This window comes from Vanessa atalanta, chromosome 17 (assembly GCF_905147765.1).
Source record: "Vanessa atalanta chromosome 17, ilVanAtal1.2, whole genome shotgun sequence".
NCBI classification, from domain to species: Eukaryota; Metazoa; Arthropoda; class Insecta; order Lepidoptera; family Nymphalidae; genus Vanessa; species Vanessa atalanta.
The window spans coordinates 492,110-515,917 of record NC_061887.1 but is presented as its reverse complement, the minus strand read 5'-3'; the positions used below and the strand labels follow the sequence as shown (position 1 = coordinate 515,917).

At 34.3% G+C, this 23,808-nt stretch overlaps 4 protein-coding genes across 7 annotated transcripts; 2 read left to right on the top strand and 2 right to left on the bottom strand.

Moving 5' to 3' along the window:
• The first annotated feature begins 14 nt into the window (after positions 1-14).
• LOC125070566 (pyroglutamyl-peptidase 1) lies at positions 15-1,636 on the top strand. 2 transcript variants are annotated; one of them, XM_047680481.1, is made up of 4 exons: positions 15-111; positions 208-402; positions 506-744; positions 1,310-1,636. In XM_047680481.1, the coding sequence occupies exons 2-4, from the start codon at positions 283-285 to the stop codon at positions 1,503-1,505; spliced, it is 555 nt and encodes a 184-aa protein (XP_047536437.1). In that variant the 5' UTR covers positions 15-111; positions 208-282; the 3' UTR covers positions 1,506-1,636. The 2 variants fall into 2 exon arrangements, with proteins under 2 accessions (XP_047536437.1, XP_047536436.1); XM_047680480.1 differs by having other exon boundaries at positions 39-402.
• Positions 1,637-2,010: 374 nt separating this feature from the next.
• LOC125070567 (40S ribosomal protein S9) lies at positions 2,011-21,399 on the bottom strand. 3 transcript variants are annotated; one of them, XM_047680484.1, is made up of 5 exons: positions 21,395-21,399; positions 16,148-16,151; positions 3,418-3,649; positions 2,798-2,984; positions 2,011-2,211 (listed from the first exon to the last, which is right to left on the bottom strand). In XM_047680484.1, the coding sequence occupies exons 3-5, from the start codon at positions 3,638-3,640 to the stop codon at positions 2,037-2,039; spliced, it is 585 nt and encodes a 194-aa protein (XP_047536440.1). In that variant the 5' UTR covers positions 3,641-3,649; positions 16,148-16,151; positions 21,395-21,399; the 3' UTR covers positions 2,011-2,036. The 3 variants fall into 3 exon arrangements, with proteins under 3 accessions (XP_047536440.1, XP_047536438.1, XP_047536439.1); XM_047680482.1 differs by lacking the exons at positions 16,148-16,151; positions 21,395-21,399 and adding an exon at positions 4,073-4,188; XM_047680483.1 differs by lacking the exons at positions 16,148-16,151; positions 21,395-21,399 and adding an exon at positions 3,707-3,723.
• Positions 5,248-11,283, bottom strand: LOC125070569 (protein KRI1 homolog). The gene is made up of 11 exons (XM_047680486.1): positions 11,025-11,283; positions 10,738-10,941; positions 10,421-10,560; positions 9,729-9,877; positions 8,833-8,977; positions 8,352-8,561; positions 7,902-8,037; positions 7,402-7,484; positions 6,979-7,260; positions 6,557-6,726; positions 5,248-6,319 (listed from the first exon to the last, which is right to left on the bottom strand). Exons 1-11 carry the CDS (start codon positions 11,137-11,139, stop codon positions 5,248-5,250), a joined length of 2,706 nt encoding a protein of 901 aa, XP_047536442.1. The 5' UTR covers positions 11,140-11,283.
• On the top strand, positions 11,509-23,068 carry LOC125070561 (cleavage and polyadenylation specificity factor 73). The gene is made up of 14 exons (XM_047680474.1): positions 11,509-11,726; positions 11,948-12,011; positions 12,614-12,711; positions 13,054-13,182; positions 13,700-13,877; positions 14,013-14,102; positions 14,320-14,470; positions 14,545-14,720; positions 20,282-20,411; positions 20,620-20,795; positions 21,101-21,241; positions 21,853-21,961; positions 22,103-22,533; positions 22,611-23,068. Exons 1-14 carry the CDS (start codon positions 11,653-11,655, stop codon positions 22,746-22,748), a joined length of 2,085 nt encoding a protein of 694 aa, XP_047536430.1. The 5' UTR covers positions 11,509-11,652; the 3' UTR covers positions 22,749-23,068.
• The last annotated feature ends 740 nt before the right edge of the window (positions 23,069-23,808 follow it).

The window sequence follows — 23,808 nt, the reverse complement described above, 5'->3', positions numbered from 1 at the left end:
CATGCTGAGTACCAATATTATAACAAAAATCAGCTGACTGCTAATACATAAATACAGAACGTTTCAAATGTTAAAATAATTTGTGTAAACCAAAACATTAGAACTATCGAAGTAATAAGCGTAAAAATAATTTGTAGTCTTTACCATAATTTTTATATCAACGTAACATTTAATATAAGAATGAGTGACTTTGATTATCTTTTTAAGCCTATAGTTCTGGTAACTGGTTTTGGTCCATTTTTAAATCACCCGGTAAACGCTAGTTGGGAGGCTGTGAAGTTGATGAACAAAGAAGAAATAGAGAAAAAACATAACGTTGAGTTGGTTCAGTTGGAGATTCCTGTAACGTATGAAAACGTAGATGAATTTGTTCCCGCACTCTGGGACACTCATACTCCTAAGGTTATATATAACTTATATATATTATATTTATCCCGCAAATTTACATCAATATGAATTGTATAGACTATTTTTGAAATAAATTTATAAAATGAACTGATTTCAGTTAATGATCCATGTTGGTGTTTCAAGTATTGCTAGTAACATAACATTAGAAACACAAGCTCATCGAAAAGGGTATCAAAGATTGGACTACTTCGATAAATGTCCGGCAAATCATGTCTGTCCTGCCGAAGGAGCTATAAGAATTCACACAAAGCTTGACACGGAAAAAATATGTAAAGACTTCAATGACGGATGTCCACTTAAAGAAACAAGTGCCATTACTTCTAAAGATGCTGGCAGGTAGATATATTTTTTAAATATCCTAATTTTATGTTTATCTCTGTCTTAATTCAATTTATTAATAATGAAATCTCAAATCTTAATTAAATAAAAAAGGTTTTTGTTTTATAGCAATAAAATAATATTTATATTATTATTACATTAGTAATAGGTAAATAGTATTTAAAAGATCTCATTCTATAGCCTTAGTGATTCATAAATACAATTGTAACTAATAATTATTTATAATTTACAATTAAGTGATGAAAAATATAAATAAATATAATAATATAATCAACCATCATGAAAATTTTATATATATAACAAAGCAAATTGTTAACATTAATGCATGAAAATATAAAACATTAAACTTATATATTGTTGTAGCTGCGTCCAACCCATATTTTATGAATAAATTTTATATAGTTTTCCTTCAGATTATGAAATAAATTATGACTGCAAAAAATTTCACTGGCCAATCAAACGAATATATTCACTTCTATCCATTTAAGCTACTGCAGTTCTCTTTTAATATTAACCTTGTTTACCTACTGAAGTCAAATTTTATGTTGTTCATTTATTCCAGATATCTGTGTGAATATATATACTACACATCACTAAGTGTAGATAATACGAGAACATTGTTCATCCATGTACCAGATTCCAACATATATTCTTCAGAAAAGACTGCAAGAGCATTGGAGAGAATTCTAGATCTCTGCTTAGAACAAGTAATTGCAATGGATTCAGCCAAAGAAGTCACAGAGACTGCAAAGCACTAGCTTAAAAAATAATAATGAAATTTAAAGTGGAAAATATTCTGTATACGTATTTGCAGACTTATTAGTTATATACATTCCTAAGGTTGCCTATATAGGGCATAAATATTTCTTAAATATACTATTTATAGTGACATTTATTTTATTGTATAATACATCCATGTATCTGAAGTTAAAAATGTAAATGTTACAAACCAGCAACAATTAAATGTATCATTAATGTTATGTACACTCATCATTGAGGTACATATCAGTGAGTGCATCACACTTAATGTCAATAAGAGGAATAGGTGTGAATCAAGCAAGAGTAGGGATCAGGTCTAATTTTTAAAATTACCAAACATTGTAGCTTTATTTTTAAATGGTCACCTTGTTTAGAAATTAAAATGCTTTCCTTTTAAGAAGCTATACAACAATAATAATGTCTCATTTGTAGGAAACCAAGTAAAATAAATATTAAGTCTTGGATAGATTTAGTTAGGAAGTTGTTTATAATTAAAACAAGTAATAAGGCATAAATGTGACTTTATTGGTCTAATCTTCCTCCTCGTCATTAGTGGCACCACCACCCTGGCCCTTGCGAAGGTTCTTCCTCTTGACGCGGCCGGGTCTGCCGCCGCCGAAGGGTGACTTCAGAGAGAAGTCAATGTGCTTGCCAGAGTCCAGACGGACGATGAAGGATGGGATGTTCACAACTTGCTTACGGACACTAGAATGAATTGGAACATTAAATTAGACTATTCCAGTTAAGATTACATCTCAGATACAACACTACCCAATAATTCAATGTTTATATTGTATAATATACAATGTATATTATCTTATATATATAATCTCTTGTATAATCTGTTGCTATTATACCATTGTTACATATATTTTTGAATTTTTTTTTGGATTATTCAAAAAACTGTTAAATTTTAGACAAAAACCTTCTACATTTTGAGATTAAAAAATCCGAATGTATCAAATGAAACTCACATTTCTTTGGCAACACACTTAAAGTTCACATAATGCTAATTATACATTACCTGGTCTCACTCAAATCGAGCTTAAAAATTTCAAGACATTGATCTCAACAAAGTAAGATCAAGTGGTCTATTAGAATTTATTCACAAAATCGGCATCACACGGCCGTGCTGCCTGTTCACCTGTGTAATTGGTAGGTAAAAAGTGAATGTCAAATACACTTATTCCCAGTTATCTTTCATCAAATAAAAAATTGTTAAGACTTGATTATATGGTATCACTGCTAATTAATTCTACATAGCACATGTAGGAATAAAATAGTTTCTTACCGAATATGTCTCTGTCTGATCAAAATACGAGCATGATGGATAGATTTAGCTAAACCAGCTTTGAAGACTTGTGTTTGAAGACGACGCTCCAAGAAGTCCTCAATCTTGAGACCAAGCACATAATCGAGCTTCATCTGTTTCTCATCCAATACTCCGATCCTCACAAGACGACGTAGGAGTGCATTGCCTATAAATTTGTTTAGTTTAAGATAAAGGATTCAGGATTACCCTTTTGAAACAAGAGTATGTAGTTCAGTTTACAAAATAATATTGTCTACAAGTATATTTCAGACAAGAGGTTGCCAGATATTTTCATCATAGTAATTATTATATGCGAGCAAGTTCTACTGGGCTTTCGAGTTAAGTAAAACACACAAAGGCAAAAATATCGATAAAAAAATATGTAAAGAAAACATGTGCGCAGCACGTTTACAAGTATTAAAGACAATATGTAAAATCGACATGTCTAGAACTATGACGAACGACTAAATGAGTTGTTAAAAGTTATTCCAGGGATTATTGAATCCATAATGTAAGTTTATTGGCGTTACATACAATAATATATAGATAGGAGTAAATTAAATGAAAATTCGTCAATGCTAGTATGTTGTTTTGTTTACCTTCGAAAAGCCTTTTGGGGTCTTTCTCTTCCAATGTCAGCAGCTCACGGGCAGCTTTACGGATGCGGGCGAGCGTGTACTTGACTCTCCAAACTTCACGTTTGTTACGAAGACCATATTCACCGATGATTTTTAATTCCTGGTCGAGACGCGCCTTCTCGAAAGGACGACGCGGCGTGACATAAGTCTTCGAGAAGACCGACGGTACACGGTTGTTCACCATGATGGCGAGCTAATAAAATAATATACACTATGAATATATGAATTCATATGAAAATGTTTTTGTAACCTTAAAACATTGTTGAGGGGGTTTGTCGCCACTAGCCGTTGCAAACGGAAATACCAGAAATTGAAGTGTGGAAAAATTTCTGGGTAGAGTACGTTTGGGAATCATAGCACGTGACATTGATTTAGCCTTCTTGTCCACTCACAACACCTATTTAAGGCTGTCATGATCTACTTAAAGGCTCTGGTGAGAGCAACATGATAATATTTTGTAGGTTACAATTAAAATCCACATTAATCTTAACAATCGAAAACAATTTACCAATTACACAGTTGTTACAAGATAAAACATACAAAATTAAATGTGTTTTACCCTATATTACAAATTAATTAAAAATAAACTATAAGATACATAATTCCCAAAACGCACCTTCAACCAACGACGCTCGCCGAAAAAGAGATGACTTAAAGAACTGTCAGCTGCAACGAGATGAACGAGACAGAAAATTTGATCTACAAATTTGCACAGAGTATATAACCACTTATTTTAACATCGTTCCTTAATAATTTATTGTAGACAATAGACAATTAAGTAATTTAATTGAAGTAATATGTTAGTTTTTCACATTATATTATATTATAGATTTCGAGTAGATTAATAAGTCCATTATTGAATACGATAAATTATAAAATAATCAAAATAAATATACATAAAATTATTTACTTGTTAAAAAAACTTTAATTGCTTATTCACATATATATTAATACTTTGATTCACTTATTTCAACGAGGGTTATTAATATAATTTCATATTAAAAATACATTACTAAATAGTCTTTGTATTAAAAATTGGTGTTTCACTAATATCAATTTTGTGTTCTCTCATGTGTATATTATATGAAAAAAAATTAAATAGTTGAATATTAGAGTTATTAATTTTTATATAATATATATAATTAAATATATATTTAATTTCATAAGAATTTCTAACATAGAATCCTTAACTATATTAATAAGAAATAAAAATTAATTAATCATGATATTATAGTGTTCCAAGATGCTGCCAATCTATTCTTTTTCATGTATAATGGTTGCATGGTTTGGTATGTATAATTTACCGCGACGATACAATTGGCTTATGTTAGATTAATAACTAGATTTAATCAAATTGAAGCACACAAAGCAGAGTAACTCCAACAAATATTTATTGATATAATAATATATATATGATATTTTATAAATGATATTCTATATATATATAGCCATAAACAGAGAAAACTGTAAAATACCATCTTCAATGTTAAACCTATACAAATATTATAAACTTGACTACATTAATAATTTATTGTGAATATTTTGATGTATGGATGCTTGTTACTTCATCAACCCGGATCTGAATGGATCCGAATGAAATTTGACACAGATAGATTATTATCTTTTCCAGGTACCTAACACCCGCATATCACAAAGGCGCAAACTAGTATATCATAATCTATTAGTGGGAGGTACACATTAAACATCAAAAATAAAAGTAAATATTTAAAAATATTTATTCCTTTATGTTATATAATATTTGACATTTACATTTAATATAATATGTACATTTTAAAATTTCTTATACTTCAGGAAACTTCTATATTTTTTCGGATTCAAGCCATAAGCTTTAAGTCTTTCATCGGATAGCTTACTTAAAGGATTGGCCGGTTTGTCATTCTGAACACTTTTTTTAAGAGGTTTAACCTTTTTGAAATTTTTATTTTTCTTAGTTTTCTTTTTAGGAATAGTTTCTTCCGTAGTTGAATTTGATTTGCGTTTTAAATTATTCTTATTAATTTTACTATTGCTTTCATTAATCATAGGATTTGTTCCGCTACTGGGGTTAGTTTTAACATTGATGGTTTCAACATTAAATGCATTTTTTGGTTTCTTTTTCTTATTTCCTTCTTTCTGTTTCTCGTTTACTTTAGAAGAGTTAATTATTTCTTGTTTACTTATACTTGGTTCATCATTAACATTTTTGTTATTTCCTTTTTTATGTTCTACTTTTAAGGATTCACTTTCTTCAGTGTTATCTTGGTTTGCGTTTATATTGACTATATTTTTCACGTTTTCTGTTTCTTTATGTTTTTTCTTCTTTTTGGATGTTTCTAATCCGCCATACTTGTGTGTGTGTGTGATACTTTCATTTGTTTTATCTAAAGCATATATTTCTTCATTGTTTTGTTTCTTTTTGCCTTCTTTTTGTTTCTCAATCTCAATAGTGTTAGCAGTTATTTCTTGACAGGTTATAGTAGATTCTTGATTTTTAGTTTTAACCTTATTCTTTTTATGTTTCATATTTATTTCGCTTTCATTACCAGTATTCTGGGGTCCATCGTGATTGACACTTTCTTCGTTTTCAGTTTGTTTGTGCTTTTTCTTTTTCTTTGAGGTTTCTGTGCTATTGTTTTGAATGTTACTTTCATTTGTTTGTTCTAAACCATTTGCTTCTTCATTGTTTTCTGGGTTAATATGTTTCTTTTTTCCTTCTTTTTGTTTCTCAATTTCAGTATTACTAGAAGTATCATTATTTATTTTTAAATCATTTATTTCGTCATTGTTTTCTTGGTTCGTGTGTTTCTTTTTCTTCTTCTTTTTCTTTTTACTAGCTTCTGTTGGTACTACTATTTCTGGTTCTCTGTAAAAGATAAATTAGTTTTAATCAAAATATCTGACAAATCTAAATTATAACTCTCCCTTTATTATTATTAGTTTAATTTATATTATTGTATTTGTTTACATAGTAATGAGAACTTTTTAAGATTCATCAGTTCCAGTATCACAGATAATAAAGTTCGATATGAATGGAGGTGAATAGAAACTATAAGAGAATTATTATATATCTAAAGTTAAAAAGACTAAACTATAAACTTACTCTGGTAAATCTTTAAACAAGCTGGGCAGAATTTTCTTTTTCAATCTGATATCAGCTGCTTTTTGTGAATAAACTTTGACCTCGCCTTTCTCTACGTTTTCTGGACGATATTTTACAATCTTCTTAAGTGGCACCCATTGAGTTAATTCTTTGTCGTCTGCGAGAAGAATCTGAAAAACAAAATATTCATTCGACATACTGACTAATGACTATATACATTAATTGAAATTTAAAACCCTGGTGATGCTTATTTGCATAACAAAGAATAAAGTTGGGACAATATGTATGTGTGTGTTTGTGTATGTGTACCATTCCAGACATTAAGAATAATACAGTTAATAACTAAAACTAATGAATACATAGAACTAAAAACATTTTAATTAATTTAGTGTTAAATGCCATGATTATTTCTAACTCTTTACCTCCTCGACAGTCAATCCAAAGTCATTAGGCACCACCTCCCTGTACTTAAACCTTGTGGGCAGATCTCCCCCAATAACATCTTCACAGTCCATCTGATAGTACTCCTGCATGTACTCTGCATAAGTTTTATCAACATCAGGTATAAATTTTGGTTTCTCATCTGATAATAGCTCGGCAAGCTTTGATTTACGTTTTCTGTTCCTACGTTTTTTGCCCATGTTTCGTTTCAATTCTTCTATAAGGTTCTCCTTCGCTTTCTTTGGATCATAGTCTGCGTCCATCTGTTGATTTAAATTATATGTCATAATATTTAAAACCAATCCAATTTTTGAGTGTAAAAAGTTACACTGAACAAATGTAGATGAAATCTAAGGATGTACATTAAACAATATATTAGGAATAAATTATAATATTGTTCTCACATTAAAGTCCGTATCTTCACAATGTAGTTCATCCGCATTTTCATTGTCTTCTTTATATTCTGGTTCGAAATTCTCCCAATTTTCTGTAACATTCAAATGTGTGCATATACCATTTATTACTTGATAACATTTTATTTATGGTGTCTTTACATTATTCAAACATTCGAAATTTTGTTGAACTTATTTGAGGGTTGGTTTTTTCAAAAAAGGTTTTAAGGATTCAACTCGAATCAGGACTTTTTAGACTTTTATGTCTTTAATGTGACATATTGAAAAGTTATTTTTAATTAAAAGGTTTTGATATTAATTAAATTCTGTGTTTTGGGTTTTTTTTTTTTTAAACAGTTTACCAGTACAAATGTGACTGGAATATGGAATTGACTTTGAAACCGTAAAATATATTGCTTTAAATAATAATTTTAAGTCAAAATATTTTAGGAAAGAGTATCTCACTGGAATTAATCGTAATATATTTATATTATTTTTATTTTGTAACTTACCAATTTCCAATTCTTCATCCAAATCAGGAAAGACAGGTTTCTGGTCATCAGCTTCGCCATAATACTCCTCGTCGAATAGGGCTTTCATTCTTTTATCGTGTTCCTCAGGATCGAAATCACCTTCGATGTCTTCATCCTACAAAATATAGAAATTTAGGAGTTTTGAAATTGCTTGAAATATGTTTTTGTAACACTTACACAAAGGTCTAGTCAAATCTTCTGGGTCCATGCTCAAGAAAACAAGGGTAGTTTTTAGGTCATTTTTATTATTGATATACATAAATAATTTATCTTTCTCTATATTAAAGATATTTGATATTGTATTTTTTATTGATGAAACAGAATTACATTCTAAATTTGAATTAAATGGAACGTAGCAATGAACACAACTAATGAGAAAAGTTCTATTCAGATTTAATAACACAATACAAGTAATAAATAATAGGTTACCTTAAAAGCCAGGTCTTGGTTGCCTGTGACCTCTTTGATTTTGGCAATCTTCTCTTGTATTTCTTTTAGCTTAAGTGCCTTCATCCTGGCTATTTCTTCCATCTTCCTCTTTTTCTCCTCTTCCTTTCTTTCGCGTATCTCAGCTCGCTTACGGGAACGGCGATCATCTTTTGGTCTGATATAGTTCATTGTTCGAGGGAAACGTTTTAACTGGAAATATTTGATTACTAATGAAACTAGTAGTTTTTTTTTAATAATTTTTTGACACTAGACTTTGGAATGCTTAACTGAAATAGAGGATTAGATTAGACGTGACAAAATCCCATCACTATTTGAGATTTTGATGTCTTACTCATGAATGATATACCACAAAAAATAATAACAGCATGAACACCAATAGCTCATTTAGGCAGTATGATATAATGGATTTATTTGATTTAAGTTCTAAATAGATTCTATTAAATAAAATTTTTAGGCCTACATATTCTTCATCGGGCTCCTCAAAACGAAAATTGTAGGCTCGCTCGAATTTACCCTGCTCTTCCACCATCTTTTCATCTTCTTCTAAATCATCATCATCCCTTATTTTATCGGCAGCGTCACCAACATCACCATCATCTAAATACCTAGAAATTGCAATTTTAACATGAAGCTAGAATTTAAGGATAAAATAGTGTTTGACATATCCCTGGAAATTTGTTAAATTACATTTCTTCGTTTCAATTTATTGTTTATTACTATAGAGCGCATTAGGCATACTGGGCAACATAATACAATTACTATTAGTATATAAGTAATAAAAATGATATTTTTTTTTTCAAAAATTGGTTTTATTTCTTAAGATTGAGGATGAAATTATCATCAAACTCAAACTCAAATTCCTTTATTCAATATAGAAGTATTACTTTCTTATTGATGGTCAAATTAAACACTACCACCGGTTCGGAAAAAGAAAACACCCTGACCTGAGAAGAACCGGCGAAAGAAACTCAGCGGGTCTTTTTTTTTTACGTCAAATTAATTATATACATAATTGTATATGAGTAGAAACAGCAAATCAATTATATGTATGTATCATTATGTATAAATAAATACATAAATAGACATATTCAAAACAGTTCAGTTCACATTTTTTTTCTCTGTTTGCAGGTAGGTAGGTTTCCTCTGTCTGTATGAAGGTAGGCATCATATTTGAAGAATTAATGACAAGCTTTAGTTTTAATTAAAAAAATAGGAGCAAAATGAATAGTTTTGTACAAAACATGCAAAATTAAATAAGATTATTTCAATAATGATTATAATAGAACTTTGACCACTGGGCAGATACTAGTACAGTAGATAAAATGACAATAATTGTCATGGTAGAGAACCCCTTACCTTTTATTTAAAATGTAATCCCTCAGAAATGCTTCACCATCATTTAATTTAGGGTCTGACCACAAAGCCCTGAGTGGTGCGAGATCTTTTTCTACTTCATCGTCAACATGGTCAACTTTGCCAATTAAAAATTCTTTAATCTTCTCATTCTGAAAGAAAACAAAGTGAACCGAATTACGCCACCTTTATTATACATGGGACAAGGGAATTTACGATTTATTTAATTTTCATAAGAGTTCAAATTCAAATTGTGACAAATGGTAAAATTTGGTTCCTTAGTTTATAAACATTTAAAGATTTTAATCAAATACTACAATCTTCTCAGATATGTCCCCATCCTATGCTAAAAGTTTTATGTATATTTTTTACGAAATAATATATTGCATGCTTGCAATTTATTAATGAAGAAAATTATACAATATAAATATAATAAATACACTATAGTATTCGGGAATAATATAGCTTTCTACCAGTCAAAACATTTTTAAGTATTGGATCATTAGTTGAGGAGATGACAAACTATATTCTAAAAAAAATATGATTATATATTTAATTTTAATTCATTATGAATACTTTAACTTAATAAACAATTATAACAGAGAAGTAAATGTAGTTTTTTTTGTAAGGACCCACTAGTCACAGGACATAAAATAATAAAGATAATGAGTTATCCTTCATAATATCATTCGTACCTCTGCATTCTCCTTACAATTTTTATTGCCATCATCACTGTCTATTTCTGCCTTCTTTTCAATGCTAAATATATTTGGATCATCATCCTCGTCATCATCACTATCGCCGAATGTTAGCTTCTTGGTTTCTGGTTCTTTCTCTATTTTTAAATAGATAATTAAATGTTACTCCAAATAATAAACTTTGTTTAAATTATGTATTGTAAAGTTAGTTAAATGCTTTACACAACTAGTATCACTGTTTTTATAAATTAATGACTGACAGAAACTAAGTGATTGATTCAAATATTTTAATTATTATCAGTATTGCAATATACCTTTTTCCTTTTCAATTTTCTCATCAAAAAACTTATAACTAGGATCGTATATCCTAGGGTCCTTGGTTTTCAAGAGGGCTAGGGTCTTGAGGAATTGTTTCTCCACCTCTTCGGAAACCTCTGGCGGCTCATCGCTTTCGTCTTCACTGTCAGATGAGACTGTTCCGTCATCGTTTAAGGGTTTTGAGCCGTATTTTTGTTCCACTATAGAAAATAGAAGCAAATTAATAGTTTAAATAATTATTGAAAAATATCTATAATGGATAAATGAACTACCAATGACGCACATTTATGTAATTCTTCTTTTTCTCGCCAAGTATCGTACCTCTTGGCGTATGCATTTTCTGTTTTAATTTCGACTTCTTCTTCCGAATCCTCATCGAATAGTATTGGCTTAGGCATGTTAACTTATATGTGGCTTTAGTTAAACATATAATTCTCTATATTTAAAAGTAAACATAACCTAACAACATAAATAAAACTCCAGCATGGTTTACCATACAGTCGTAAGACATAAGTTATCTCATATCTGTCAATGTGTCAGATGTTAGTCGAATATGTGCCACAGCCTAATACAAGGTTGACTGACAGCAAGACACGCAATAAATCAATCACTATTTAAACAGCTTTTGAATGATTCATATATTATGTTGTGTATAAATAATTTAAGTTGTTTAAGTCAGACCACATTATTAAATTTAACATCGTATTTTTTTAAATTCATTTGCGCTGTTTCATGTGACAGTTAATTTTGACAAATGCTAGCAAGCAGTGCAAGCACTGGCAGATAAACATTAAACATAACCTAACTTGCTGTCCGGTGATGTGTTTTGTTGTTATAAAATAATTTCATTATTATTTGTTGAACGTTTATAACTATTTATATGGTATTGAAGTAAATTAATAAAATTAATCATGACTACTAATCCGCGGAAGGGTACCGAACCGGGACCTCTGGAGGAGAGTGATCAACTAACTATTCGGCCCCTGTAAATATTTGTATTTTTTTACTATATCATATTGTTTATTTTATATTCAATACGTTCCAAGTATTGAAAAGTTGAACATATATATTTTTTTTATTTAATGGATGTCTCATATCAATTAATCTTTAAAGATCTTGAGAATTATTTAAATTCGATTAATTTAAAACAATACATAATGAGTATTTAGTACAAAAGATTAGTATTAGTAATTAATTTTATTTCAGAGGAGCTGGTCAAGAAGTTGGTAGATCTTGCATCATGTTAGAGTTTAAAGGAAAGAAAATTATGGTTAGTAATTAGTTATTATTTACAATAACATTGTAACACATTTTTATTATTAATCAAATCACTGGATTTGTGTGACTGGCTTATTAAGCTGAATACCTTATTAATAAGGTCCTGGATTATTTATTCATCAAGAAAAAAACTAAAAATAATATTAAAATTACCATAAGAAGTTATAGGTTATTTTTAATTACAGAAAAATTCAGATTATGAGAGTACACCTGCATTTGTACATATTAAAGTAGAGACTATTCCTATCTCATATCCATTTATATTGTCATTTTTGTATGAATTAAATTGACATCCTGAGTAGAGAGGTTGTGATAAAAAAGACTGGAAGGAGTTTAATAGAAATTTGTGTTGTAGTTTGAAGGTATCAGAGAGTATATAGGCAGGCTTAACTAGTCTTTTGATGCAATGCATATTCCTAATAATAATTATTATAAAAGTTTTGTCGACACATGCAAGTACTTGTGAGGGCCTGACAGTAGTTATAGTGCTCGATAAATTGTGTGTTTGTTTGTGTAAATTATATATAATATCCAGGACCAAATTAGGTTAGGAAAGCATTGTGATTATCTTTTATAAATTCTTTGTGTTTTCAGCTGGACTGTGGTATTCACCCGGGGTTGTCAGGAATGGATGCACTGCCATTTGTAGATTTAATAGAAGCAGATGAAGTTGATTTGCTACTGATATCTCAGTAAGTTACCTTGCCATTTAGTGGTTTTTACAAGTAATAAATAATTTCTGTTAAATGAAAAGTGAGCTATAGAAATATTATATAAATATTATTATATTTCAAATATTTTGCTTAATACTTTAGGATACCAAGACTATCAAACGATCCACCTAATGGTAAGTCGTCACCTTCTGTCATTGACTTTGCAAAAAATAGAACTGACTTCTTACACAGTTAACCGGTGGCCAAACTTGGTATCTAACTAAGTTCATATCAGATCAACATTATTTGATAAGTTAATATCAAAATATTCATATAGAACTTGCTCAGTATTGTTTACGTATGGTAAAATCTTCTTTACAGTTTTCATTTAGACCACAGTGGAGCTCTGCCATGGTTCCTTACCAAAACTTCGTTCAAGGGTAGAGTATTTATGACACACGCTACAAAAGCCATCTACAGATGGCTAGTTTCTGATTATATCAAAGTTAGGTAAGTGTTTCTTTGTAACTTTACAATTTAAATTTTTAAAATTAAATATGTATATTACATAAATATTATGAATTTTGAAAAAGCTATCAATTGTGTAGACCATATGTTATAATTCAAAAATTGAGCATTCTATGGATAAATGGGATTTTGCTACAATGGTTCAACATCATACTTTTAAAATCGATTACAAGCTGTGCAGTTCTAGAAGTGACTTTGTAACAAGACCATAAAGTGTACACCAGGGTTCTATTCTGGGTTCCTTATTAACAATGCTTACCATCTTGGATGTCGTCTCACTAACGCTCACTGATAATGTTTGTTGATGAAAATAAAGTATTCTAAATTCTATAAAATACAATCCGTAGAAGTCCGCAAATTATAAATAAATAATGATAGTAATATCAACGAAGGTGATGAGAGAAAATTAAAACTTAAAAATAAATCGACATGAGGAATTAAATTCCGAAGCATCGACATTTTCTATCGTCGCTCACACCCGTCGCCGGACCGCCCACAGTAACATATCGACGGAGCAGATGCTGTACACGGAGTCGGACCTGGAGGGCTCCATGGACCGCATCGAGACGATCAACTTCCACGAGGAGCGCGACGTGCGCGGCGTGCGCTTCTGGGCGTACAACGCGGGCCACGTGCTGGGCGCCGCCATGTTCATGATCGAGATCGCCGGGGTCAAGGTCACTCAGAGCCACTCTATCCACGATCTTAATCCGTAATCAACGACGCGTCGACGACCTCGAGGTTTACATGAGCCTATAGAGAGAACCTTGAGGTTCACATGAGAATCATTATATACTTTTTATTTTTCTCAGGTTTTATATACGGGTGACTTCTCTCGACAAGAAGACAGGCATCTGATGGCGGCAGAAATTCCGACGGTACATCCGGACGTGCTCATCACGGTGCGTATTTATAAGAATGTTTTATTTTTTAAAGCAAATAAAATTGAAAGAAATTATTATCAAATATTAACATTTATAGTCATAACGATATTCAGAAATGAGCCCAGAGTATCAAGAATATTGAGTAGTAAGAAAATTGAATTAAATATTCCTGTATCATTTGTAAAGATATTCGGTCAGGCAGACGTAAGTAACCTTGTGCGCGCGCCGCCCGCAGGAGTCGACGTACGGCACGCACATCCACGAGAAGCGCGAGGAGCGCGAGTCGCGCTTCACGGGGCTCGTGAGCGACATCGTGCAGCGCGGCGGCCGCTGCCTCATCCCCGTGTTCGCGCTGGGCCGCGCGCAGGAGCTGCTGCTCATCCTCGGTGCGCCGCGCCCTGCCCGCTCCGTGTCAGCCGAGCCGCCCCCCCTCCCCCTCTCACACGTCCGCTCGTTGCAGACGAGTACTGGTCGCTGCACCCCGAGCTGCAGGACATACCGATCTACTACGCGTCGTCGCTCGCCAAGAAGTGTATGGCCGTGTACCAGACCTACGTGAACGCCATGAACGATCGCATCCGACGGCAGATCGCAGTCAACAATCCTTTCGTGTTCCGCCACATATCTAATTTAAAGGTGAGTCTGAGTTTATTTCCTACAAGCTCGTCTGTGAGCACCACACACATACGTCGCTCCCACATATTTTAATAACGGTAATACTATTTATTGTATATATTTATAGAAATAGAAGAAAACATACTGGCGCCGATGTTATCGCATTAAATGAAGCGATGGTTAATGCTAGTTTATTTATCGTATTTGTTTAGACGAATAAGAAAAAAATGAAAATTTCGAGTAAAGTAATTCACAACTCAACCCCAATAACCTTTCAAACGGCGACGACCCCGCTCGCCCGCTGCCCGCACACTCCCCTTGCCTTCAGCCGGCATTACTATAGAGGTTTCTAATTTGCGAATGAATAGTTCGGAGCGGCAACGTTTGACCTATTTTTTGTTATAGGATGTTGTAAATATTTGAAATTAATGTATTTGATTGTTCTTTTTTTGTGTTTGGTCTTAAAACGCTATAAATTATGTGCGTTGACGTCAGAGCCACATTGTATAACAAAAGATGAAGTGAATCATTCACTTTATATGCTCCAACGCATTCATGAACACGATAAAAGATAGTAAGGCGTTCGTCATCATTCTCTCAAGAGGGGGGGGGGGGCGTTGTTTGTTGTTAGTGCTTCCAACGATGCTTTTAGTGATGTAAAGAGGAAATTCTAGACCATACTCGTTTCTAAAATATTTTGAGCATATTTGTACAGCGATTACCACTTATTAAATGTTATATTGTATTAGTTTAGGAATATGCGAATTTTCAGATGCAAAATAGATCTCTACTTCTGACTTAATAATTTGCTTGAGTATATTTAGTTTAATCAGACGATATTTTATTATTATATTTTATGTGCGGTGTATGCCCACCTAAATATATGGGGCGAGTCGATGGGGATGAAACGCGTAAATCTTAAACAAAGGACGCTTATTCAAAACTACTGAACTATTTATACTTTTCCGTTCATAAATAATTTAATGATCAATGGTGAACGAAAGAATCGTGTGGTAAGAAAAACTGTTGGAAGTCGTTTTTGTTTGGAATAGTTAGGCGGGTGGATAAATGTACCAACTGAGGGTAAGTGGTCACCACCGCCCATAGACATTGGTACTGTAAGAAATATTCACATTACAAATACAAATATATTTCTTATCAATGCGTCAACGACTTTAGGTACTAAGATGATATGTAACTTTCAAACCGGAACAGTAGAATATAAAAGAGCTTAGATGTATATGTATATATTAACAACAAGGCGTTTATTTCAAAGAATAACAAAGTAACGAAAACAGATGTTGCGTGTCGGCCCTTAGCCTTTTATGACATTCTCTTCACCGATCGCAAACACATCTATTTCGGGCTTTATCTTATCATAAAGATGAGGGAACGCTCCTTCAGCACTATATTTCTGCCTGACAACTTCGTAGAGTGTCAGATCGAACATCGCTTCAAATTCCTTTTTCGTCATAAATATATCCGCGTAAAGGAATGAATAGCCGCCGACATCGCGAGTGAACTTCTCCATTTCTCTCATAGCGTTCACAGGATTGTATGGCTTCTTGTCTTTCACTTTACCCGGAACGCCGTAAACACCTAAATCGTTATACATTGCGTAACTCGTTTTCGGTACTAAGTATTTGCTGTGAGGTCGACGCAGTTGGCCAGACAGTGGACCGTGATCGATAATTTTACACGGATAAACCAGTAGAGGAAACTTCTCGAACAATTTACTAGCGATGGCAATTTGCTTTTCTAATTCTTGTAGTGGTAGGACGATGTCTTGAAATACTTGTTTCGTGAACGTATAAGCTCGGACGCCTGGTGTTGTGGTGAACTTGAGAAAAGCTGGCTTTGGAGGTAATAGCCACCCGAAAAATAGTCTAAATAATGGATGATTTCCAAATGAAATCATGTCCTCGACGACCCAAAATATAGGTCTATTGTGGCGTAGCAAATAATCTCTCAATGGTATTAGTTCAACACCCTCGCCCTTCTCCAGGAAAGATTCGACATGTTTGTAGAACCATGGCTTGTACCATCTCGAGCAATGGTTCACCGTAACCTTTCTGTCGTAGTCTGAATAATCTCCGGTCATAACGACAGCCCTGTCAGCGCTAAATATGGTAGCTTCTATGTAGTCTGGATGATAAGTTGGCGCGGCCTCGTTAGCTCCGGATATATCTCTTATCATATCGCAGTAATTCTTTTGTCCTTCAACTGGTGTGTATTTTATTTTTATGTAAGGCTTAATTTTTACGATTTTCAATGTCAAAGCAACGAGGAATCCCAAGCTACCATGAGACCAAGGGAGAGCTTTGAAGAGATCTGAGTATTCGTTCTCCGCTGTGGCGGTCACGAGACAACCGTCGCCTAGAACGACCTCGTAGCTGGTAATCGTTTCGTGGTAGAGACCTGCTTTGTGTGAATGTGTCGACATGCCGGTTCCGAGAGCTAGACCTGAAGGAAAAGAAATTACAATTTTTAATGAGTTTAATTGGACAATTATAGTTCGTTATTATTCTTCATTTTCTTGAAAAGTCATACTTTACTAGTGTAATATAGCCTTTCTGAATATATATAATTTATAATATACTTAAATGATCAATTTCCGTACCTCCCAATGTGGCATCTTCCAATTCAATTGTAACAGCCAAAGAGTACCCCTTAGGTATTAAATACTCAGTTATATCCCCTATCGTCACCATGGGCTCAACTCTGACGGTCATGGTCTTCTCGTCTAGCTCCAAGATGTCATACAGGGGTATCGAAACTTTGTGGTGTAAGTGCTTTTGGAAGAATGTCGTCGAAAGTGAGAGCCAATTGGGTCTGGAAGTGCAAAGGAGACGACGATTCTTTGATGGTAGCCTGTTCCATTTTTGAATCTGGAATTACAGAAACGCATATAAATGCCATAGTCCGGTTGAAATGTTGATTTAAAATAATGACACTCAGTACTCACCGTAGATTGTATCTCGCTAACTGCACTGTCATGTCTCTGCGGGTCGCTGTTTAGTTTCCGTATAAAGGCTCGTAAGCGCAGAAAGAGAGTAAAGAGGAAGCTCGCGGGCAGGCAGAATGCGCAAACTACAAATTCACGATGATCTTCTAACCATTGTATTATACGGTTTTTCAAAAGTTTCGGCACCATTTTTTACGTTCTGTAATGTAAAGCTAGATAAAAACAATGATAACTTATGATGCCCAAAAATAACATAAGGCTGATATTGCTCTAAATCGAGGAGTCTTGTTCCTCGCAGTAACAATAATGTCAACATAACTTTGCCAAATATTTTTCAAAGTTTATACGATAAAACCTCATTCAAACTCATTCTCGTACTTCATTCAAGTTCGTACAAGCAATTTTGAATCATAATTTTACAAGATTTAATTGTAATTTTACCGCCGGTTCAGAATGGCGATCCCTAACAACCGACGAGAAACTCATGCATTGCAAGAACTATATTTTTGAGAATTTAATTTATTGATGCTATGTCTGAAGCCTTATCCCCATTTATGATTCCATAATAATATTTAAAATATAGTAATAAATTTTCGTTATTTATATAATTGATATTAGTTATATCAATATTCAAAAAATAAATGTTTTCGAATATTTGATAAACATAGACAAACAGCAAGTAATAGGGTCTTTCTCATTACATGCATTTCAAAACATAAATAATGTCACTATATATATATTATACAACAAGTATTTTAAACCGTAAAACTCTTACACGAGACTCGTGAACAAGACATTCGTAGATAATGTCGAAACATGGAGCTCCTTTTTACTTGTACAAGTATTTACTTGTAGTAATAAAAATAACCAAGTTAATTTAAAATCTTGTGTTAAATGTTATACAATTTGCACAATTTTGAACTCGCGCTAAAATTTTTGATACTAATATTTAAAATATTATGGCATACGGCACCGCATCAATAATTATTACAAAATAACAATAATGTTACGTTACAAAAAAGTTACATAAATATTTAATAAAACAATACAAGTTTTACAAACTAACCTCAAAATTTCACAGCGGTAAGCGTCGCCCTTGTCATTGAAAATAAAATCAAATTATTTGCTACGATAGGTAATTAATAATTTGTAGATAAAGACTGAGATATGAAGCAGCTGCCTAAAATCCAATAATAATATCAACTACTGATTGACTGATAGTTTTATTTATTGAATATATTATTTTAAATCGAATGCGGTTAATTTAATACCGGGTCACTAAAAAAACAAAAACAAAACCGCTGTTTTCGTGACTTGTATAGGTTAGAATTTACAGATACATTTCAAAGAGTATTGTCTACTCGAATGTATAATTTTATTTATTTAAGAAAGTATTGTAATTAATTGTAAAAATAGCTACGATATATACTATTTTCTTAATTCTGTTCAAATGAAATTATATTTTGTTATCGTATTTTTATACAGTGATAAATTTATCGCGTAAATCGGAACGTAGTTTGTTACTGAAAACGTTCAATGACCTGACTCGGTTTTTTAATATTTCAAGGTCATATCACTCGTACCGATTTTTTTATTATCATTATTACGCGTCTGTTTTGTAATCAAAACATAGCAGATATCTATAAATACGATATGAATTAAGAAAATACAGATTATGTATCACTTTATTTCAATTAAGTGTTAAGGGAGTAGATAAATTATAAGTTATCATTAGATTTTATAATTAATAACAAACATAGTATTTTTTTTAATTCCTTCTGTTATTAATAAAATCAGTATAAGTGAAAAGGATTGTCTGAAATATTATTTAGTATTTATGAACTTTACTAGACTTACGGGCTATTTCGTGAACTTAAAAAAAAAATCTTGTAAATAAAGTTAAAACATTTAAACCAAAAACATTTGATTTGAAACATTTCTGTTAGGTTCAATGTAAAATCGCATTTCTAAAAAATATTATACATCACAGAACAATGCTACGTATAAATAGAACATTCATAGAACAATTATAAGAATGGCTTACAATACTTATCAAAAACAAACGAAACTACAGGCAAAGGCCTTGAGATTTTCAGTTTATACTCGGTGGTAAGTCTCTTTGCAAACCCGTCTGCGTAGGTCATCAGAAATTCTGCCGCCAAGCAGCAGTACTTGGTAATGTTGTTTTCCGGTTTGAATGGTGAGTGAGCGAGTGTAACTACAGGCATAAGGGACATAACATCTTAGTTCCTAAGGCTGGTGGCGCATTGGCGAAGTAAGGGATGGTTAATATTTCTAACAGCGCCAATGTCTATCGGCGGTGGTGACCAGATAAGGTGGCCCATTTGCCGGTCCGCCTACCTACTACATAAATACCAATAAACTGTTGTCCTTATTGCTGTCACGTGTCAGAATAAAACAAAAAATTCTTTATTCAAATAGGCTCATAAAAGCACTTTTGAATCGTCATGTTACAGAGTTGGATATAATTTAAAGCTTGAAACACGTTATGGGCTATGAAGATCACGAAAACACTATGTAATTTACATATAACATATGTATGTATGTAAATGTGAGAAATTCTATTCTAAATTTAAAATAATATACTTTGTTACAGGGCATAGACCACTTCGAGGATATAGGTCCGTGTGTGATCATGGCCTCACCCGGTATGATGCAATCTGGTCTATCCAGAGAACTCTTCGAATCCTGGTGCACTGATCCCAAAAACGGTGTCATTATAGCTGGTAAGTTAAATATAAACTTAATATAGCTTAACCGCTACGTCAATATATCAAATATAAAGGTAATTTTTTTTTAAACTAACTTAAATATTTGTGGAATAAATTTTTAAGTGGTAACTTTAAGCCTGAACAATTAAGGTACTAGTTATCTCCTGGATAAGTTGTACATGTTTCTAGAAAATCTCTGTATGTGTATTTTTCTGTCGCGTAGGGTACTGCGTGGAGGGCACGCTGGCTAAGACCATCCTGTCGGAGCCGGAGGAGATCACGTCCATGTCAGGTCAGAAGCTGCCGCTCAAGATGTCGGTGGACTACATCTCGTTCTCAGCGCATACCGACTACCAGCAGACCTCAGAATTTATCAACATACTGAAACCACCGCATGTCGTGAGTGAACGCATACGATAGCTTAATTTGCAACTGAAGATGTTTAAATTTTGAAATTCGTTATGAATATCTGTTATAATTAATAAAGCACAGCTTAAAGAAATCTGTTGAGTCACATCGGTCGTCCATGCATTTTAAATTTTTTATTTATGAATAAATTATTTTAGTATAGTTAAGTGTAAAGGAACAACACCTTCGGTCGATCGGCGATTTAAAAAAAAATAACTTAACAAATATAATCACATTTGTATTCTTTGCCTACTGAACACTGAGTGATCAGATCTATAACGTATGTGTGGCCGCAGGTGCTGGTGCACGGCGAGCAGAACGAGATGTCCCGCCTGAAGGCGGCGCTGCAGCGCGAGCACCGCGGCCGCCTCGCGCTGCACACGCCGCGCAACACGCAGCTGCTCGCGCTCACCTTCCGCGGAGACCGCACCGCCAAGGTCGCACGCACACACACTCACACTCACAAACACACAAACACACACACGCGCGCGCGCGTGCCTTCCGCGGAGACCGCACCGCCAAGGTCTGACACATACACACGCCTTCCGCGGAGATCACATTGCTAACGTTCGAAAACTACACAAGCATACGAAGCGCACACACAAATATAAATGACAAAAACTTTAAAGACGTGTTGTCTTATTTTAACTATTGATTAGTCTAACGAGGATGCTACTAACGTTTAGAAAAATAATAATATTTTTATTGATTAAATATATGGTTTAAAAAAATATATAAGTCAGTTTAATAAGGGATAGTCGCCAATAAAGTCTTATTATATCTAATTACTAAAGCTTAATTATATGTGTGCATCTCGGGACGCTCGACAGAAGTAAAAAAAACACCTGTCTGAAATACGGCAAGCGCAGTGGGTTAGAGGGAGAGAGGAGGAGCCTGCCTACCGCTGCCGTATGCGTAAGAGAAAGGGAATAAAGACATACTGGCACCGTAACGCGTTACGTGACGAAGCGGTTTACACTCCCATAAGAAGTTATCGTTTCAAAAAATAAACTTCACTAAGTAACGAAATTTAATATTTCACTTGTAGGTAATGGGATCTCTGGCGATGGAGCCCCCGATGCCGGGACGACAGCTGCAGGGTATATTAGTGAAGAGGAACTTCAATTATCACATTTTGGCACCCTCGGACCTCAATAGTGAGCTTCCAAATATGGATCTTAAATCGAATCAAATTGAATGTTTCTATTGCCGGTATCTCACTGCTCCTCTGGACGCAGCGGTAACATGACATCCAACACGCTCGCACAGTCCGCTGACGGAGCTCTGTCGGCTCGCAGAGTACACGGAGCTGTCGCAGTCGGAGGTGTCGCAGCGCGTGTCGGTGTCGTACGGCGGCTCGGCGGCGCTGCTGCGGCACGCCGTGCTGCGCGTGGCGGGGCCCGTGGCCTTCCTCAGCGACACGCGCTGGCGCCTGTACGGCTGCCTCGACCTCACGCTGGAGCTGCCGCTCGTGACGCTGGAGTGGCAGGCGCAGCCCGTGTCCGACATGTACGCCGACGCCGTGCTGGCCGCGCTGCTGGGCGCCGCCGCCGCCGCCCCCGCGCCCGCCCCGCTGGCGCCCAAGCTGGACCGCATGCACTTCAAGGAGTGCGTCATCGAGATGTTCCAGGAGATGTTCGGCGAGGACGCCGTGCCCAAGATGTTCAAGGGCGACAAGCTGCACGTCGAGGTGGCGGGCCGGCGCGCGCACGTCGACCTGCTCGCCATGGTGAGCGCCGCCGCCGGTCGCGCCTGCGACACCCCCCACCCCCCCTGTTCCGCGTACTGACCGCGTGTCCCTTGCAGGAGGTGTCGTGCCCCGAGGACGAGGGCCTGGAGCGCAGCGCGCAGGCGGCGCTCAGCAAGCTGTACGCCGCGCTGGCGCCCGTCAAGCCGCCCCCCGCGCCCTCCGACACCCCGCCCGCGCTGCCCCTCGCGCAGTGACGCCCCGGCGGGGCCCTAGTCTAATAGTGAAATAAAAAAAATAACTTTTTGTTTTAGAGTAAAAAGCGTTTCATTTTGTATCGGCCTGACCTGATACGTGTGACAAAAATATTTCTTGTGTATCATTGATTTGTATGGGTACTGTGATAGCATCCAGGCATCGCACGATAATAATTATGACATATTTTATAATAAGTATGACATATTTTAAGAAAGTTTTTCAGAGTAAAAAATTGTCACACGAGGGCAAGAGAAGCTTTCGATGCAAATGAAATATTCTTGAGACAGTCTTACTTATAGTTATAAATAAGTCTTAATCTAGTGTACATTTTATTTTTATAAATAAAACAATTATGTATTAAAGTATTTTTCATTTTGATGGAATAGAAGTACATTCAAGTACACAAATATATTAGTCCTGTCAAACAAGTATTAAATCGATACGTATTGGGGCCATTCTTTATAATAACTGACTTTAAAGGCTCGCAAAAGTATTTCTAAAAGAAAAAAAGTAACCTCCGAGATTTGGTTGCGAAAACAATTAAAATTAAGTACTAAAATTATCCTTTTCAAGTTAGAAATAAAGTTCAAGTCCGTAAAACTTTTCTGGTGTTCAAGGTTAGCTGAAGTTACTCATATATGGCATACAGTTAACGCTAGTTAGGGATTCAGAGTTAATATAAAATTGTACTTACTGGTTAATTTTTTTTTTTTCGTGTCCCACGTTTAGAACAGTGACCTGTAGGTCTGCCTGCGTCTTAGAACCGACCTATGTGTCTGCCTTTGTAATTATATGTATATAATAATAATATAAATAATATATATAAATTTCAGCCTTGTTGAAATAACGTAATTTTTTGTCAAATTTAAGTAGCTTTGAAATTATAAAGAATATGGAAGGAACCGGAGTAAGTGTCTGCTATTGAAGTTTTCTATATATTTTAAGATATCAAAAGGGCAGACTTGCTGCGATCGCGTTTTTAAAGTAAATTTTTATGCTTTTCGACTCCATGGCATGCTCAAAGGAACCCTCGATGGGAATAGTGAACCTCCATTTCAC